The sequence below is a fragment of the Boleophthalmus pectinirostris genome, unplaced genomic scaffold, assembly GCF_026225935.1.
Source record: "Boleophthalmus pectinirostris isolate CB_2022bp ecotype Guang Dong unplaced genomic scaffold, ASM2622593v1 HiC_scaffold_22, whole genome shotgun sequence".
Lineage (NCBI taxonomy): Eukaryota > Metazoa > Chordata > Actinopteri > Gobiiformes > Gobiidae > Boleophthalmus > Boleophthalmus pectinirostris.
This window is the reverse complement of record NW_026571190.1, coordinates 33822417-33843785: the sequence shown is the minus strand read 5'-3', so window position 1 is coordinate 33843785 and position 21369 is coordinate 33822417. Positions and strand designations below refer to the sequence as shown.

Sequence of the window (21369 nt, the reverse complement as noted above, 5' to 3'; positions counted from 1 at the left end):
TTTCTGTAATTTAGCGGTCTCCCCTGGGCCATATTTGAATCCTCCTTACAGATTAGCTGTAAGATTCTGTGCAATGCTCCACCCACAAGCCTACGTCACCCATGATCTCACACAACAATTCTCCATTAATATACTATAAAGTCCAAACATTTGTGAAGCTATAGACTGACGCGCTGTGCACCTTGTTCCACCTTGTTCCACCTTTTAAAAAGTGTCAATAGTGAAATAAATTCACAGAGAGTGATCCAAGTGCCTTTAAAAACTCTTTACTGAGTATTCACATATAATTGAGGACATACGAATCACACAAAAGGCAAACTTTAACAGGTAAAGAGTGACAGGAGGTAAAAAACTGTCTCCACTTCACTCTCCCATGGCACATCTGCACTTGTAGGAGCCATAGACCACAAAATAATACAAAAAATAAACCTTACTTAGGTAAACTTATGATTAACATTAGCAATAATTAATTGAAATAAAAATGTCAATGGATCAAATTATTTTTAAGCAAATAATTAACAAATAATCACGTTAATCATAAAGAATCACCATAATTACCAAAAATCATGCATTTAAAGTAAATATTAAATCAAACAAAATAAGAATAATTATCTCTAATAAAAAAAAAAAAATACGAAACTGGGTTTAGGCTTCAGCAAATACAAAACTGTACACAGTAACTTGACAAACTCATGCAATGTGCAGTAGTTTCATTAATGGGATGAATGATTGTGTTGTGATAGCGCTCTGAAGGGAGAGTGACCTAAAATGGGGAGCAAAAGGAGAGGAGACTCAGAGTAAAAACAAAAATGAAATTTATGAAAGATATTAATATGTTGTTTTCTGGCAAATATAGCATTTTCAAAACAATAAAGGGTAACATGGTGAGCTAAATATGTTATGTGTTTGCAGTTAATACCCCATAGAAGTAAAATCCCCCTCTTTATACTTGAATTATGTCTTATTCTCTTCATTTTAACATTTTCAGTGTCCCGGTTGGGAGTCTGGAGAGCGTTCCCAGGCCTGAGTTGGAGCAGCGGTTGCTCTCCTCCATGATCATTGTGGAGGCTCTGGTGCAGCAGCTGGGAGCAGCTCGAGCTCAGACACTGCCCCCTGCTGGAACTGCCCCGTCACAGCTCCGAGAGAGGGCAGCGCAGACGGAGCACACAGAACTCAACCAGGTAATGTCTTTGGAGAGGCCTTGAGACTGTATTGTTCAACTGTGAATGCTTGTAAAGTATTAAAAGGCTCGTATTAGTACACTGTTTTCTGATCTATGCTGTAATGTTGTTTCCTCATCAAAAATATAATAGTTGTTTTGTTTCATTCACATGTTTAACACTCAAAAAGAAAACTCTGTTCCACCTTGTGATGTCTTGTGGTAATATAGGAAGAGCTCCACTGTGTTTTTAAACTCCATACACCTTGACTAGAATCATTTGGATAGTTTCAGCCCTGGAATTGCCAATCTCTACTGAACAAAATTTTGACATCACAAGGTGGAGCCGAGCATTTTGAGCTTTGGAAAATGGAGAGTGGATAGACTATTAATAAACGGTTACTCAAACATGTGTGAATGAAACAAAACACAACTCCAGGTCTGTTTTTGAGGAGGTAACATTGTAAGACGGCTCAAATTTAGCGTAATATACAGGTACAGTCTTAAAAAAAGGTCTTGAATATCATGTTCCTAAATTAAGGCCTTAAAAGTCTTAAATTATGTTGTCCAAGTCTTATTTTTTTCACAAAGGTTTTAAATTTCATTAGCCTATTTTTTGTAAATTCAGCCGGGCTGCAGTTCAATGTTAAATGGAGGGGAAAAAAAAAAAACAATGTGAAATCACATAACGGAAATGAACGTCTAATTTGGAGTATGCACAAACAATACTTAGTTTGTTTTCTTAGAATGTTTTAAATGAATTTTTGGCCGTTTTACAAGCAAGCGCATACTACTAAAAATGAGTTCTGAATGAGATTTTATAATGAAAGTATTTTTTGTTTTTTAAATTAGTGGGTAATGTTCATTATTAGAATTGGATCTGGATAATGGGTGCGATGTTGGTCTTAATTTTCATTTAACTGGCCTTAAAAGGATCTTAAATTTGGGATGGTCAAACCTGGGGATACCCTGATATAGTTCCGTTAACAATGAGGTGTGATTTGTTTGTAGACGTCGATGCACAGGGACCTGTACTTGGAAGCTCTGAACAGAATTCAAGAGTTGGAGATGGATGCCAGTTCACTACAAAGTCTCACTGAGTACATGCAGAATGTGAAGACGAATATGGTAAGAAAAAAGATCCATATTTATTAGGGATGTAACGATATCCAAGTCTCACGATACGATATTCTCATGGTAAAATATTTATTGCGATGTCGTGGGAAAGCTCATGATATGGTGGGGAGGCTCACGATTAGGGATGTCACGATATCCAAATCTCTCTGTACGATATTTATTGTGATATTTTGTGGAGGCAAAACAAACAAAACTGTTAATATGATACTTTTTCCTCTTAAAATGCCTTGACAAGACTTAATCCAAAGAACTAAGACTTAAAAGTGTTAGAACTGTTATTTCTTCTTGTAGTCTACACTGAAATAGAGCAAAGGATCATGGTTTATGTAGTTCCCTCTGTCTTTTTTTTTAGCTGTTGCTGCACCATAGCTCTTAATTTAACCAAAGAGACTTGTAATTCGATATATTGTGATGGTCCACGTTATTATTGTTAGAACTTTGACGATATGATATCACGATATTTCGATTATTGTTACACCCCTAATATTTATTTTTAAGTAAATGTGGAAATGTATGTAAATGTCCCAATTTCCTTTTTCCACGCAGACTGTGCTGACCCACGATACTGAAGCAGCTCTACGTCAAATGAAACAACTTGGAAATGTTGTTACAGAAGACCATGATAACCTTGTTTCAAATGTACGTATTCATGCAGGAAAATTAAACACATCTATAGGCCTTGTCACGATAAATATTATATCAACTTCTCACTCAGTACATGACCGATGGGACAATTATTACTAGTTTTTGTACTTTTCTGAAGATTTGAGCTGTAGAGGGTTGAATCAGTAACTTCTATGACTCATTAGGTGTTTCATTTGTATTTTAGCTCATGTTCATGAACAAAACTGTACAAATAGAATAGATTTTTTGAGGAGAACCTGCTTGGATTATCATCTCTGTGTCATAATGGCATTCAATAGTATCGTTTATCATCTATATTTTCTTCCACAATATATCCTACTTCAAATGTGACAGCTATTTTTATTTTACCTTTTATTTTCGGTCTTTTTGTTGTGTTCAGTACGCTCGGATGAAGTCGCTCGTGGGGAGGTCGAAGGAGACTCAAGTGAGAATGATACAGAAGGTAAAGGACGCTTTCCAGGACAGAGAGGACATGCGCACACAGATGGAGGAGGCGTTCTCTGCTAAAGACGCTGTAAGTTTTTATAATCGGCCGATGGTTTCTTAGTTGTTTAAAATTTGTTTTAGTTGACTGAATCATTTTATTTAGAATCGATTATGAACATTTATATGGGACGACAACAAGGAAGCAGGAAAAGTTAGTGAGTTAGCTGAAGATTTGGCATTTTTAAAAATATTTTTCTAAAAAATATTGACACCAAATACGATTTCCTGATATTATTCAGAAGTCCAGAATGATATCTGTCTTTAATCTGGTCCCAACTCCCTCCATTCCGCCTCAAGCCAAACAAACGTGATCGTCCAGTCAGATTTGTTTATTTCAGTGACACGTGTGAAAATAAAGGAACTCATTGGTCACTTAAAGTCAAATTTATCTCACCTCAGGTTTATTTTTTGGCTCATTGATTCTGCAATTTTTCAGTCCTGTGTGATTATTTTGTTCTTTTTTTTTTTCACCTGATACTGTTGGACATTGCATTTTTCTGCATAAATAGTTTTTGTATGAACTCTGGTGCGGGTGTAGTCTTACGAGTCCAGTCTGGATCAGATACATAGAGATACCTAATAGTTTTGAAAGTTTTTGCTTATGGCCCCTTTTTAGTCGACTAATCAATCAGCAGCACATGTGTTTAATCGATTGCAGCCCGAGTGGCCAAGATAAAATCAAATGTAAAAGTTGTTCTAATGCTGCACAGTCTCTTTCTTTCTAATGAGCCTCGTCTCTTTCTTCTGAAGGCCTACGCTGTGATGGACCAGTTGAGAAAACACTGTTCCGCTGAAATCGCTGAGCTGGAGAAGTGTGTGGGATCACAGCAAGAACTGTTGTGCGCGCTGCGAAAAGCTCACCCCGAACAGGTGCCAGAACTTTGGAACAGCCCAGAGTTTATGCAGCAGAATCACAGAATCATAAACCAGTCATGCTTTAGAATATACTGAGGCTGCAGCGTGTGGGTATTGATACTTTGCAGTGACGTTATGCTGGGGATGCTCTACATGTATCTCTCTAACGGAATGTTCAGCAGTTACCATGGTGACACAGAGCACACAAACATTAGCAAACACTGTCAGAAGTTTCAGGAGAAGCCTGTGATCAATACAAGCATTCATGGTCCTGCTTAGGAAAAAAAACCTGTTGAAACTGTTGGATAATTCTAGTTATTTGTGATTGTAATTTTACGTGTGAGAGACTTTAAACAAGTTTAAACAACAGAAATCAGCTCACCTGTCATAGTTCGAGCTGTGGACTTATTTATGGTCAGATTGTGTTAGACTTTAATCTGATCTATATTTTAACAGAGCTTCAGTCAGAGCAGTGCCTCAGTTAGCATCACACACCCAGGGAACGTTGACGACATCAGCTGCAAAGTATCAATGTATTTGTTTTTTAAAGTCTTGTGAATTGTTATAAAAACCTCTTTCTCGTTTTCCAGGTTGCGTTGAATAAGGCTTATTCTGAGACACTGGACTCCGCTTCAGAGCTTCTGTCCAAAACCACAGAGGAACAGTCCAGTCTGGCAAACGAGGTGAGTCGTATTAAAATAACAACCTGAAAGCTGATCGTTTCCATGTGTATTTAGTCCTGTCATCGTAACTTTTTACGATACGATGGTGGAGTATGAAAGGAATGTAGGTAAATCGTCATTTGAAACTGATTTGAATTTGATTTTGCCTACAAAGTGTGGACAATATTTATACTTACACATTACAGTGCTTAATAAAAACATTAACTGAAACAAATAAATAGGAGAATGAAAGACATAAAGGTGCGCTGTGTAACTTTTTTGTTTCGGGGCCTGTCACCTGCTTGTTTCCAGGGTAGCCGCGGGGTCTTAAAAGTCTTACAAAGGTCTTAAATTTTAAATGTTCCTAAATTAAGGCCTTAAAAAGTCTTAAATTATGTTGTCCAAGTCTTATTTTTTTCACAAAGGTCTTAAATTTCATTAGCCTATTTTTTTGTTTACTCGACCAGGAGCAGTGCAATGTTTAAAAGGGGGAGGAAAAAAAACAAAAATTTAGAGTATGCAAAAACAATACTTTGGTTTCTGGCACCGGCGGCAATGTGTAAACAATCAGTAGAGTGGAGGAAGACGCTGGATGGATCATGGAGAAGTGTCAGTTTAATTCACAGTGGCTCTGAAATTCTAGATATAGTAGTTGTTTGGTCATTATTAGAATTGGATCTGGTGTTTTTTGCCCACATAAAGAGTGTGATGTTGGTCTTGATTTTCATTTAAGTGGTCTTAAAAAGGTCTTTAAAAAGTCTTAAATACCCTGGTTTCTATGGATATGTGATCACTCTGCTTGAAATGTTCCACAGTATGACATTAAACAGCTCTACTTTAGATTTATTAAAATTCAGGTAGTTTTATAGCTCAAAAATATCTAGAAAAACAGACGTTCTGACTGTGAGCGGGATCGCCTCTCCACAGATCTGACCTGTAACTTTCCAGATTTTGACAAACCCTCCACCAGAAAAGTTACACAATGCACCTAAAAGTAAAAAACAAAACAAAAAAACGCACAGTTGAGTTTTGCATATGGGCATACTAAAATTATAATGTATATTTTGTTGTTGCTGTTTGTAGTAATTTAATGCCATACTGTGAAACATTCCAGAAAAAGCAATAACATCTCCATAGAGAATCATTTGACGGAGCCTCCACCAGAAAAGTTACACAGTACACCTTTAAGTCATTAGGTAGTGTTTATAAATGTGTATTCAACCATCTTCAGCTCAAATCTCATCGCTTTTGCCCAAAGGAAAAGTCCTCACAATAAATATTCACCACCAAAAATTCCATCTTTTACTGAACGATAAGCTGATGTAGTACAGTTATTATCGTGTCAGGCCTACTACACTAATTGTTTTATTAGATGTACAAGCTCTTAATTATGCTGTGATGTTGTGACAGCTCCGTGCGGTGAGGGGGCTCCTGCAGAAGTGTAGCCCAATACTCCTGAGGCTGAACGAGAAGACCGACGCTGCGCTGAGAGAGAGAGACGAGAGGATCGCTGAGAGGGACCAAGCCGTACAAGATAAACTACAGGTGTGTAAAAATGTAGTTGTTAGTATTAAAAGTAGCATCAAAAAAAGTATCAAAGTAAGTATCAAAAAAGTAGAGGTGGGACTTGATTAAAAAAATAATCTAATTAATTCATCTCAATTAATCTCATAACAATTTTTGCCCCAAAAGCAACATTTATTTTATGTGAATGAATTTTAGTGGACGACTTTGTCAAATAATACACACAGACACGTTTAACCTCAAGATCTTTTAATGTCTGGAAAAATGTCTTGGAAAAAATGTATTGCATTTAATTTCAAAACAGTGGACAAAGGTAAGGTCCCTTAGCCTGATTCATCAGCTGGTTTCACTTCGTAGAAACCGTCTGACCTCGACGTTCACTCGACGGTAGGCGGGGCTAACTGCTACATTAAGCTTTTCCCAAATCCCGTAGGAAGAAGGGCAATAATGTCTTTCCCCTTGATAAAATTCACCAAATATTCTCTTTGTTCTGGCTTTAAATCCTCGATCTCGGGAATCGTTGACAACACAGAATATATGGCTCTTCGCTTCTTGAAACTTACACTTCCGGGGTTCTTGCAAACCGTCTAGTGTATATTGATTCCTGACCTAGTCGCTGTAGAGAAATTAAATGGTCCTTGTCCAAAATTGGAAAGACTAAAGTTAAAGTGCCATTTAACTTTTTTAAGTTGTGACCTTCTGAGCCTCGTGTTTCTGTGCTCGCTGTGACATGTTTTGCATTTAAATGGTGTCGTAGGGTTGAGGTGCTTCTGTGATATGCAAACTCTTTTCTGCACAGTTTTACCGTCCAGTAGACCCACAGCGCTTTCATGCTCCATTGTTCGGAACTGTGTGCGTCAGTATAATGGGCGTACCACGACATGCTGCACTGACAAATGTTCTGTATTATTTGGCATGCAAACTGCGATAAAATGCGTTAATATTTTCAGTGCATTGTTTTCTTTGTAATTAATTCATCATAATTAACGCATCAATGTCCCACCCCTATAAAAACGAGATACTAATCAATTAGGGATGTAACAATATCCAAATCTCACAGAACGATATTTTCATGATATACATCTCATGGTACGATATTTATTGCGATATTTTGTGGAGTCTAAAATTGTGAATATGCTACATTTTCCTCTTATTTCTTCATGTAGTTTGCACCAAAACGAAGCAAAGGATCATGGTCAATGTAGTTCCCTCTGTTTTTTTAGCTATTGCTGCACCATAACTATGAATTTAAGCAAAAAGACTTGTAATTTGATATATTGTGATGGCCCACGATATTATTGAGAGACTTTTGACGATACATTATCACAATATTTTGGTTATTGTTACACCTCTATAATCAATAATAAAACTGATATTCAAACTAGATACTCATTTGAGCAGGTATCGGTACTAAAAAGTCACATTCACAGGACAGAAATGAACATTTTCTGAATAGTTTTAGAATGATCTTGAACTATAAGAGCACATAGACTAGTATAAATACACCCACGGACCACTGAGGGATTACACAGATATGAAACCTCATGGGAATATAAAAAAGTACTATGATTTAATGTCAAAAATCATCACAGTGGTAAATATACTAAAGATGGATAAACAATACACAACAACAAAAAAACGAAAGTGAAACTAAAACATGTTCATATGTTGTTTTTGACGAATACACCTTTTTCAAAACAAAAAAAGGTAACATGGTGATCTAAATATGTTATGTGTTAATTAATCAATTCATACCCCGTCTTTAAAATGTTTGTCAGACTGAAGAGGAGCTAAACCAGACTCTCCAAAATCTCCAAACTGCAAAGGAACAGATCAGCGATTTGAATCTACAAGTGACGATTCTGACATCAGGTAAAGCACATTTATGATAAGTTCACGTCTTGTTACATTGCTGAATCTTATTTTCTGTTTGTAATCCTCGTTTTCGTGACAGAGATGGGAGTGTTGCGCCAAAAGCTGAGTGAGAGTGACGAGGAGCGGGCTCAGCTGGACAGAAAGGCCACAGAGCTGTCGGCCACCGTCTCCTCCACTCTGGCCTCCTACACGTTTTTGGAACAGGCTCTCGCTTCGGAAACTACAAAGTATGAATTCACTCTTCTTTTTCCTTTTCTCGTGGAGGGTCTGTCAAACACTGTTATTGCTGGAGCTGTTATTGGTTTATTTGGAATGTCTCACAGTATGGCATTAAACCTTTCTATCTTCATGGAGACCAAACCAGACCAAGTTACAGGTCAAATCTGTGGAGAGGCGATCCCGCTCACAGTCTGTATGCCTGTTTTCTAGGTATTTTTGAGCAATTAGACCACCTATAATTGAATAAAAGCAGAGCTGTTTAATGTCATATTGTGGAACATTCTAAACAGCGCAATGACGTATCCATAGAAACAAACAGCAACCCTGATCGAAAAGTTACACAGTGCACCTTTTACAGGGCCCATATTACAAAAAATGTACTCATGTGAGCTTTAAAATATGCCTGAAGTATGTTTTTGTGTATTGTTTCATTCACACATGTTTGGAGATGCAGATAGACTAACGCAGGATTACGCAAAGTTAAAAATGCTCTGTTCCACCTTGTGATGTCACAAAGTAGTAGTTTTCAAGTTAAAAGCTACTATTTACCTTTAGTTCTGTAGAGATTGGCAATTCCAGGGCTGAAATCTTCCTAATGATCCTAGTGAAGGTTATAATAATAATAATTTAAGTTTAATAATAATAATTTAAGTTTTATATATAGCGCTTTTCTGGACACACAAAGACGATTTTACAGATCATTATTCATTCACTCTTCCACACTTGGTGGTGGTAAGACATTATTGTAGTCACAGCTGTCCTGGAGCAGACTGACAGAAGCGAGGCTGCCAATCTCTGCCATCAGTCCCTCTGACCACCACCATCATTCACACACACCACTTTCATACTGGGCAATGTGAGTGAAGTGTCTTGCCTAAGGACACATCAACAGTTTTTGCCACTGGCGCCCCCCTGTGGCACCTGATTGCACATTAATGCAGGATTACTCAAAGCTCGAACTGCTCTGTTCCATCTTGTGATGTCATGAAGCGGCGGTTTTCAAGTTATCAGCTCCTTTTATTGAGTAGAGATTGGCAGTTCCAGGGCTGATATTGCCCTAATGATTCTAGTGAAGGTGTATGGAGTTTAAAAACAAAACACAGTGGAGCACTTGCTGTATTACCACATGAAATCACAAGGTGTCTTCTTCGTGCTCAGCCTCAGAACTCAGCCTAAATATGGAGGGTTTGTGATGAGGAAACAATTATAGCATCAGAAAATAGCATAATATGGGCCTTTAACTACTAGTATGTGTTTCTAAATGCAGTTTGTTTGTTTTTTTTAGGTTGCAGCAGTCATGGGCAGACATAAAACAAGCCAAAGAAAGAGCTCAAGAGTAAGTGACTACTCAGCTTTTTTAATCTTGAACTTGATTCTTATCCTTGAGTCTCTGTGTGTTCTATCAACTTAAATTGATCTTTCAAATACATTATGTGCGGCTTTCATAAGAGTTATTCCTGTATTTCTTCCCCTGTTCAGACTTGAGTTGTCTCTGGACCAGTCCGAGCGCTGCGTGAGTGAACTGTCGGCCGCTCTGGCTCACAGTGAGGAGCAGGTCTATCTGAGCTCTGTCTCCGAAGCTCAGGCGCTGCAGCTCCAGCAGCTCCAGGAGATGTGCGCACAGCTCCGAGGCGTGCGCGAGGAGAACGAGGTGAGGCTGCCATTGTCCTGCCCTGAACAAAGACCAAATAGGGCGGTTTGACAGTCAATCATGAGAAATTTAAAGGCGTTTTTGTGTGTTATTCACTTCTTTACGTTTGAGGCCATAAATCTTAAACAAATTACTATTCCCCTAATGAGTTATGACTGTGTAAATAATAAGTGAATTAGACTTAGTATAATGGTTAATGGTCCTATCTTACGCAAAATTGGCTCCTGTGAGCTATGAATCATGTCATAATGTTGTTCCCTCCTCAAAAAACATACCTGGAGTTGTGTTTTGTTTCATTCATACATGTTTTGAGTAATCCTTTATTATTAGTCTACATCTCCAAAGTTCAAAATGCTCTGTTCCACCTTCTCATGTCATGTAGTGGTAATTTTCAAGTAACCTTTCACCTTTTGAGAGGGGTCTGAGAGAAGAACTCAGTCTAAATACGCAGGGTTTGTGTGTTAAACATGTGTGAATGAAACAAAACAAAACACAACTCCAGGTTTGTTTGTGATGAGGGAACAACATTATAACATAGATCTGAAAATAACATAATTTTTCTCCTCAAAATACATTAGAAATTTTAATAGTGACATGCTTCTGTTTTTAAACTATATTTAATGTAAAACCTCAAACTGCTGCTTTTCAGTTTTTGCAAATGGAAAATGAGCTGAGCAGGGAGCAAATGGCGGAGAGCGAGCGCATGCTGAGGGAGAATCTGAAGAGTCTGAGGGAGAGGAACATCCAGTGTGAAGATCTGAACACAGAACTCTGTCAGCTCCAGTAAGTCCGGGCCCCACACATCACGGTCTCTCACTGTATTTATGTGAAATAGAGAAGATACGAGAGCTTTATTTGTCCCACAGTGAGGAAAAACGAGTGCTGAAACGCTCTTTTTAAAAACAAGAGAATAGAAACAGGCATTTAAAATCAAGATAAATAGAAAATTAACTTAAATTTAACACTTCTCTGAGCAAATAAAATAAGATAAATAAAATAAAGGGCTGCAGCGCTGTTATGAGCAGTAAGTGGCTCCTCCTGATCATTTGTTATTGTTTATTTTCTAAACACAAAGACCCTGCTTCTTAGACTTACACTTACACAAACTTTATTGATCCACAAGGGAAATTATGTGGACACAGGAGCTCACACATCACAATATAATAAAATAATAAAACACAAAGGAAATTCAATCAACTCTGGATTAATCTCCCCTGGGACAGACGACTCAAAGTTTTCTGTTTCATGAAGCGAGTTTGGAGCACATTTGGAAAACTCTGATAATAAACCCTGAATTTAGCAGAAGACACACAACTTTATTGAGCCCAGAAAAGAGGATTTACCAATTCAACTGTAAACCAGAGGAGGCTCCCGTTATAGAGGGACAGAAGTCGCTGTGGAAGAATCAGGTTTAATATAAAAGAAATGTGAAGGAGCACGTTGTTTAATCAATTTATTCTATTTTAGTATGAAGGTATAAATAATATTACTCAAAAGGCCTGCATAATTTTGCTGCAGCCTATTTAGATAAAAACATTAAGCTGTAAAATAAAAAAATAAAAATGAGCTAATTACATGTTGAGAGCCGTGCAGCTTATCGAGGTTTTAACTGTATCCTGCATAAATCAAATATTGAACCTGTGAATTAAACATAATGAAGTATGAGCCATAAATCTGACAATGTGCACTTCCCAAAACACTGACAGGCGATGACAGATGAGCCATTAAGTCATTTGAGTAAAATAAGTGTCAATTATAAATGAATACAAGGCATCAGTAATTAAACTCTTGTCAAGCCTAATTAGGTTCACAGATTGAGTTTCCATGGTTGACCTTTGCAGGGTTAACAAAGTCTGAGCCTAAACCTGCCTCTTGAAACTGGGCCAAGTGCTGCGGTAGGCCGTAACCCAGCACAAAACACGCACAAAACGCACAGAAAAACACGCACAAAAAACACAAAAAAACACACAAAAAAGACACACAAAACTCACAGAAAACAATCACATAAAATGTGCACAAGACACACAGAAAATAGACACAAGACACACAGAAAATAGACACAAAACACACAGAAAATAGACACAAAACACACAGAAAATAGACACAAAACACACAAAGTACACACAAAACACGCACAAAGCAAGCACAGAACATAGAAAACACGCACAAAAAATAGACACAAACCACAGAAAACCATGCACAAAACACACACAAAACACACAAAAAAGACACACAAAACTCACAGAAAACAATCACAAAATGTGCGCAAAACACGCACAATACACACAGAAAAACACACACAAAACACACAGAAAAGCTCACACAAAACATACAGAAAATGCACACAAAACACACAGAAAAATTCACACAAAACACACAGAAAATACACACAAAACACACAGAAAAACTCAGAAAATACACACAAAACACACAGAAAAGACACACAAAACTCACAGAAAACAATCACAAAATGTGCGCAAAACATGCACAAACACACAGAAAAACACACACAAAACACACAGAAAAGCTCACACAAAACATACAGAAAATATACACAAAACACACAGAAAAACTCACACAAAACACACAGAAAATACTCACAGAAAATACACACAAAACTCACAGAAAATACACACAAAACTCACAGAAAATACACACAAAACAGAAATACACACAAAACACACAGAAAATACACACAAAACACACAGAAAATACACACAAAACACGCACAAAGCAAGCACAGAACATAGAAAACACGCACAAAACATAGACACAAAACACAGAAAAACATGCACAAAACACACACAACACGCAAACACACACAAAATACACAGAAAAACACATATTAGAAAACATACACCAAACACACACATAAAACAAGCACAAAACACAGAAAAATACGCACAAAACACACATAAAACAAGCACAAAACACACATAAAACAAGCACAAAACACAGAAAAATACGCACAAAACACACATACAGAACACAAAATACACGCACAAAACACACAAAATACACAGAAAACACACACAACATGCACCAAATACACAGAAAAACACACACACAACAGACACACAATACACACAGAAAAACACACACAAAACAGACACAAAATACACAGAAAAACGTGCACAAAACACAGAAAATACACAGAAAAACACGCACAAAACGCACATAAAACACGCACAACACGCACAGAACACACACACAGAACACACACAATACATGTACAAAACACATAAAATACATACAAAATACATAACACACACCAAACGCACAAAGCACGCATAAAACAAGCACAGAACACACACAAAACACAGAGAAAAACGCACAAAACATACACACAAAACACGCACAACACAAGCCCAAAATGCACACACAACACACACAAAACACGCACATAAAGCACACATAAAACACACACAGAACACGCACATACCAGCAGCAGTCTCGGCAGTGTGTCTCTGACCATTCACTGACAATAGGCCCCTCCCATCAGCCCGTCGGCATAGCAACCACGTGTCACATACAAAAGCAGGAACGTTAACAACAACATAAACATTTACAAAACCAACAAAAGGTGTCAACCCTGAACTAAACACAGAATATGTGATCATTATACAAGAGCAGCTAAATCGACTTGTGTGTGTGTTGTATTGTACACGATGATTCATCTAATGATTTAATATAATGTTACAGTATGGAGCTCAATAATGACCACACACCCCCAGGGCTTGGACGCACATTTTCATTCATTTTTCCCATAGACTTTCCATAAAAAAATATTAAAAGTTTGCACGTTTACTCTGTAACTCGATCATTAGTTACCAGCTATGTGGTAACTAATGACCACAAGACCTATAAATGTATTTAAAATATATTTCTGAATCTTTATACACGGCAAAGTTATTAAAACATTTCACAGAATTTTGCGTTTTAAATGTGCTTTCTGTTCTTAAAACGCGTTATGGATGTTAGTCGGCGCATAGCGGGTCTGCCTCATAGATGTCTTTGAACTTTTAATATTTGATAACAAAACACTGTTGTATCAATATATCACTAAGAGTATTTTTTGGTACATTTTACTAAATTATTTCCTTACAGTGTTAGTTTTGTTGCTTGTTTAGAGGAAAGAAACTGGTTTACGCAACACATTTGACATTTTCAGTTTTGATGATTAAAATATTTGTGTTTCATATTTGCTTTGTACAAGAAACACCTTTTTTATTGAACCATTTTGAAACGAGTTGAAATATATTGTATCGGATTAAAAGTGCACTGTATCGACATACATAGTGTATCGTGGCCTATGTATCGAGGTATGTATCGTATCGGCAACTTCTTAATGACACCCAGCCCTACTGAACAATATTTTTTTGTGTGAGTGAAGACTACAGATGTAACGATGTCAAAATCCCTCAATACGATATTTTCACAATATGCTTCTCACGGGTCGATATTTATTGAGATATTTTGTGGAGAAAAAAATGACAAAAATTGTGAATATGCTACTTTTTCCTTTTAAAAGCCTTGGAAAAGCCATTGGTCCAGTTATGATATGAAGAATTAAGTTTTTAAAGTTAGTTCTTCATGTAGTCTGCACTAACGACACCAAAGGATCATGGTCTATGTAGTTCACACTGTTTCCCACTGCTGCAACATGGCAAGGCAAAACACATTTATTTGTACAGAAAATTCGTACACAAAGCAATTCAAAGTGCTTTACAGAATAAAAGACGCTAAAATCACAAAACGAAAACAAATAAATCGAAACATAAATAATCATAAAATTAACATTAAAGCTGCTTTGTGTAACTTTTCTTTTGGAGGGTCCGTCAAATCCTTTTCTCCATGCAGATGTTAAACCTTTCTATCATCATGGAGACCAAACTAAGCCAAGTTACACATCAGATCTGTGGAGAGGCGACCCCGCTCACAGTCAGAATGCCTGTTTTTTTGAGTAGTTTTGAGCTATAAATCCGCATGTAATTGAATAAATGTAAGGTAAATCTGTTTAAAGTCATACTGTGGAACATTCCAGGCAGAGCAATGACATATCCATAGAAACAAGCAGATGATGGAAAAGTTACACAGTGCACCTTTGAAAGAGAGCATGGACAATTAAAAGAAAACGTTCACGTGCGCAGCTAAATGGAAAATTTTGAGCTTGGATTGTAGAAAATACACTTTTGCGTTTTTAAACTTTTTACAGACACGCGAACAGGAACCTGCAGGAAGAGCTGGAGTCGGTCAGAACCAAACTCTCCGCGGGCAAGACGGAGCACAAGGAAAAACTAGAACAGATCGTCACGGAAATCGCCATTCTGCATCACACCGTGAGGAATCTGACCAACGAGCTGCACGATTCTGTAAAGGAAGAGGTGAAAATGCGTCTCAAAGTGTGTTTTTTGTTGATACTTTGCAGTGATATGACGCCGGGGGAGTTCTGTATGTATGCCTATGGGGGAATGTTCAGCAGTTACCATGGTGACACTGTCAAAAAGTTTTAAGATAGTCTGAAAACTCAAATACAAAATTGATTCGAACAATGCATTTTCAGAAGAAAGAGTTCATGGTCCTGTTTATCAGCTGCAATGTATCAATAAAACAATATAAAATAAAAGTGTAATTTAAGTCAGATGGGAATTTAATCCTTTTTTTGTATTTTGTAGCTTTCAGATCGGCTGTCTCCTCACAACACTTCTCCCAGCTCCTTTGTGGACAGCGTCGCTTCGGCACCGACACCTGACAAGGAAGAAAGCCCCGAACCTGGTGAGTAACTGGATGGGAGTCTCTAAAAATTCTCAGCATTTTGTCCATGTCAATCAAAGCTAACTAAGTGCTGCGTGCTGTATAGACCTTTTTCACAACGGTCAGAAGTGTCGCGTTGTAGGATAAACGTCACTTATGTTCATGCTTTTCTACAGCAAAATATCTGTGGAAATGTCTCACGTATTTTCCAACAGCTTCATAAATCTGCCCCATTACCAAATCTTCATCCAACAAGGTCGACAAAAGAGAAACATTCTTCCATAATCAATTTATCCACAACTATCATGGTAAGAAAGACGAAAGCTTAAAGGGACAGTTTGGAATTTTGGACATAGGACCTCATTTCCTAATGAGCCAGACTGTTGGAGACGTGTGGAGACACTTTTTAAAATAATCCATCCAGTCCTTGTATTTGCAGAGGTCGTTGGTGCTAGGCTAGTGCATATCAATGGCCATAGTTAGCCTGCCACTAAAAATAGTCTTACGCATTCCACAAAACACCCGAAACAAATCTATTATTACACCAGACTGTCGATGTAAATGTCTGTGTTGATAGAATAATTTTAGAAGTAAAACCAACCTTGCATTTGAAGGATTTATGTCTGAGCAGCAGCAGCGAGTTGTACTTCCGGATAAAAAGCTCGGCAGTGGCGGACTGATATATGAGAAAATAGTCCCTCAACATGCAACGATTCATGCGATGGAAGGTTAATTTTATATCAAACATTATTCTATCAACACAGACATTCAAATCGACAGTCTGATGTAATAATACATTTTCTTCGGGTGTTTTGTGGAGTGGGTAAGACTATTTTTAGTGGCAGGCTAACTATGGCCATTGACATGCACTAGCCTAGCACCAGCGACCTCTGCAAATATAAGGACTGGATGGAATATTTTAAAAAGTGTCTCCACACGTCTCCAACACTCTGGCTCACTAGGAAATGAGGCCCTATGTCCAAAATTCCACACTGCCCTTTTAAAGGTGAACAATGATTAGCATTAGTGAAGTGAAGTTGATGTAACAGTTATTCAGGTAAATATAGCATAGGAGTAATAGTAGTAGCAGAAAACTGGCACACAAGTCTAGAACGCCCTCTTGCAGCTGCTGGTATGACAATTTTAATATATAAGTTGCACCGGAGTATAAGTCGCAGGACCACCCAAACCATGAAAAAAAAAAGCCACTTATAATCTGAAATATACGGTACTTATTTATACATAAAATATCCTCAAATAGACTGTTAAGCTTATCATTTCAACTTACATGAGTTTGGAGAACGTTTGACACACAAAACGAAATTGTGATCAAAATTCAATTAATTGCAACACTGATGTTGTGATTTCCAACCGGGAAGTAGAATTTGAAACCTAAAAAAATGACCAAACTGGGAAAGAAAGTGCAAAATGTTTAGTAAAATCCTGAATATAATGAGCTTAACTGTGTTTTAGTCAGATTGTCAGAGACACGTAACTGGAAACACAGGTGCATTGTGGGAATAGCTGACAAAGGTTTGGCTCAGACTTTATTGTTGCTGAATTAGGTCATGAGCAATAGGCAGTGCCAGACAAAACGTATTCTAGTAAAACCTGTTTACTTAACCACCCATAAAGAGCATTTCAAATTGTGGTAGATGTGACAAGTGTTATTCAGTGTTACAACTTAAAATCCTGTAGTGTCCTGTGTTTGAAGCTGGATTGCGCAGAAACTTTCAGTTCTATTGTGTTCTTATTTTTGTTTTCACTTAACACTTACCTCCACTCACTGCTCTGTACTTACTTGCAATTATTCAGTATTTTAAACATCTTTTATGATGCAAAATTGACTCTTGTGTGAGCAATAAGACATGTTATAATGTTGTTATTTCATCAAAAATATTCACACCTGTTTTGAGTAATTCTGATTTATTAGTCAGTCTACATCTCCAAACCTCAAAATGTAGTGGTAGTTTGTTTATTGAACATTTTTAACATTAACAAAGTTGGGGGAAAAAAAGTGCATTATATTAAATAGTACTGATAGTACAGATATGACTTATTACAGTAAGTAAAAAAACAAAACAAAAAAACAAACCAAACAAAATATAATAATAAAAATTATAAAATAATAATAATAAATACATAATAATAATATACATAAATAATTATATCAATAGAAAATATAATAGAAAAAAGTAGTAGTAGATAAATTTAATAAATACACAATATAAAGCAATACAAAATAATAACATTAATAATAATAAAAAATAAAGTAGTAAAGTAGGAAATAGAGATGTAAAAGGAGGAAAGGAGCCCATAGAGGTATTTTAGTCATCCTCCAGATCCTGAGGAAGGGTTAAAGAGTCAGCGTGATGTAAAAAGAGGTTCCAGGTAGTAATATTATTGTCAAGACCTGCACTAATCAAGACCAAGACCAGTCCAAGACCACAGGGTCCTGAGACCAGGGTAAGACCAAGACTTTTAAAGGTCTAGACAGAGACTAGACCAAGACCATGGCCCATCGAGACCATCTTGGTCATTTCCTACATTTATTTGTATTTTACAGTTATTTTGGCACATTTATATCAGTGTTTTTTATAAATCTATCTCCATTTGATCTGATTAATGTTCATTTAAGTTTCAAATAGGCCAAGCAAACTGTACTACACTGAAACACTCTATGTTCCTACACTCTTTTAGACCTTCACCCACAGTTTGAAAACCTATTCTTTAATCCCACTTCTATTGGCACTTTACAGAAAACAACTTTAAAGTGATTCAAGTGTTGTTGTTTTTTTTTAAGTTTGTAACATTTAACATTTACAGTTACATTATCTTATTGGTTTTGCAGTGATATTGAGCAGCCGCTGCACATTTACCTTCCGTAATTACTCGTCAAGTGTCAGACCTCGAGTCCAAGACGAGACCGAGTCCAAATGAGCTCAAGGCCGGTTTCCAGACCAAGACCAGTCTCGAGTAATGCGGCCAACAGGTAGCATAGAATAATTTAACAGAGCCTCAGTGAATGTAGTGGTAGTTTTCTAGTCAGGCTGGCACCACCTAGTGCCTCCGCTCAATTTCATTTCTTTCCAGCGACTAGGTCAGGAATCGGAATACACTAGATGGTTTGCAAGAACCTCGGAAGTGCAAGTCTGGGTATCAGCCAATCAGCGAAGAGCCATACATTCTGTGTTGTCAACGATTCCCGAGATCAAGGATTTAAAGCCAGAATAAAGAGAATGTTTGGTGAATTTTAACAAGGGGAAAGACGTTATTGCCCTTCTTCCTACGGGGTTTGGTGCTTTACATATGTCAGGACCAAATAGCAGCGATTGGTTAGAAAAAAAATAAAAAATAAACGCCAACCGTCGAGCGAAAGATTCACACTGTATGGACAGATGGTTTTTACAAACTGAAACCGGCTGATGAATGAGGCTTGTAGTTTTTCAAGTTCACAGCTACATTTCATTTCATTCAAGTTTAACACACAAATCCTAACTCCAGGTTTGATTTTGATGAGGAAACAACTTTATAACATCACAAAATAGGGTAATATGGGCCCTTTTAACTATAAAAAACGCATAATGAAAATCCTCTGCTCGGTGAAATTCATACGTGAAGAGGCCGAGGTTTTTGGTTCGACAGTTTTGAGCAGGAACTCGACTGACCTGTTGCTGTTACTAAACCGTTTTCGATCAATATTGTGGTTTACAAAATGAAAAGTAATAATCTGTGTTGTAGTTTAATACCAAACACACAAAGAAAAGCCTAATACTTTATGTCTTCCACTACTGTTACTTAAATTGATATTTTTCAGCTGATGTCATGTACATTCCCCTGGGGGTGTGATGCTAACTCAAGGCTCTGCTCTGTCTGAGGCTTTGTTACTCCAGTTAGACTTTAATCTGATCTTTATTTTTTAACACAATCCGACCATAAAGAGCGGACTTAGCTGGAAGTACAGCAGGTGAGATGATTTGTGCTCTTAAACAATAAATTACACGTAAGATTACAGCCGTAAGCTCGCTGCTCAATTAGTCCGTTACACCGGCTTTAGTCAACAGTTTTTTCACTTAGTCACTCTCACCTTTTTGTCGAAAATCAAACTCCTGAAACAGAAACGCGAACGCTCGGATCGATCACAGCCTCCTGAACATGCGCTGTTTAAATATATTTTGTGTTTTATTTTTATTTATTTATTTTATTTTTGAGTTTTTAGACTTATTTTAACTTTTTTTTTTTTGGCCGTTATTGCTGATGTGTGTGTTGTGTCACCGTGGCAACTGCTAAACATTCCACCATAGGCATACATGTAGAACACCCACAGAGGGATGTCACTGCAAAGTATCAATTACTACAACTGCTACTACTACTACCTACTAATACTACTGCATACTACTACTTTTACTAGCAGTATCACTACTACCTATAACTACTACTACTTACAACTAATACTATCATTACCACTACTACCACTACTAGTTTCACTACTACTACTTACTACCACCTACTATTACATACTACTGCTACATATTGCTACTGGTAGTTACTACTACTACTACTACTACTATCAGTATCACTACTACCACTTAGTACTACTGCTACTACTACTACTTACAACTACTACTACTTACTACTACTACTACTACTTACTAGTAGTACTACTACTACTACTTCTTACAACTACTACTACTTACTACTACTACTACTTACTAGTAGTACTACTACTACTACTACTACTACTACTACTACTACTACTACTACTACTACTACTACTACTTACTACTAATACTAATACTACTTACTACTACTACTACCACTACTACTACTACTACCACTACTACTACCATTACCTACTACTACTTACTAGTAGTACTACTACTACTACTTACTACTACTACTACTTACTACTTACTACTACTACTACTACTACTACTACTACTACTACTACTACTTACTACTACTACTACTACTACTACTACTACTTACTAGTAGTACTACTACTACTACTTACTACTACTACTACTACTACTACTACTACTTACTACTACTTACTACTAATACTAATACTACTTACTACTACTACCACTACTACTACTACCACTACTACTACCATTACCTACTACTACTACTACTACCTACTACTACTACTACTACTACTACTACCATTTACTACTACTACTACTACCATTACCTACTACTACTACCATTACCTACTACTGCTACTACTACTGCTACTACTACCATTACCTACTACTACTACTACTACTACTACTACTACTACTACTACTACTACTACTACCTACTACCTACTACTACTACCATTACCTACTACTACTACTACCATTACCTACTACTACTACTACTACTACCATTACCTACACCTACTACCATTACCTACT

The 21369-nt window shown here is 37.0% G+C and overlaps 1 protein-coding gene across 3 annotated transcripts in view; it reads left to right on the top strand.

Annotated features, from left to right (window-relative positions):
- Positions 1-21369, top strand: part of spag5 (sperm associated antigen 5) — a 32787-nt gene that overhangs the window by 5549 nt on the left and 5869 nt on the right. For all 3 annotated transcript variants that reach the window (XM_055158386.1, XM_055158384.1, XM_055158385.1), the window contains exons 5-18: positions 989-1181; positions 2171-2287; positions 2843-2935; positions 3321-3455; positions 4178-4297; positions 4873-4965; positions 6355-6489; positions 8247-8340; positions 8423-8570; positions 9848-9898; positions 10042-10213; positions 10863-10996; positions 15429-15597; positions 15889-15988. In XM_055158386.1, coding sequence (XP_055014361.1) covers positions 989-1181; positions 2171-2287; positions 2843-2935; positions 3321-3455; positions 4178-4297; positions 4873-4965; positions 6355-6489; positions 8247-8340; positions 8423-8570; positions 9848-9898; positions 10042-10213; positions 10863-10996; positions 15429-15597; positions 15889-15988 — 1754 coding nt within the window. The remainder of the gene's footprint in view (positions 1-988; positions 1182-2170; positions 2288-2842; positions 2936-3320; positions 3456-4177; positions 4298-4872; positions 4966-6354; positions 6490-8246; positions 8341-8422; positions 8571-9847; positions 9899-10041; positions 10214-10862; positions 10997-15428; positions 15598-15888; positions 15989-21369) is intronic.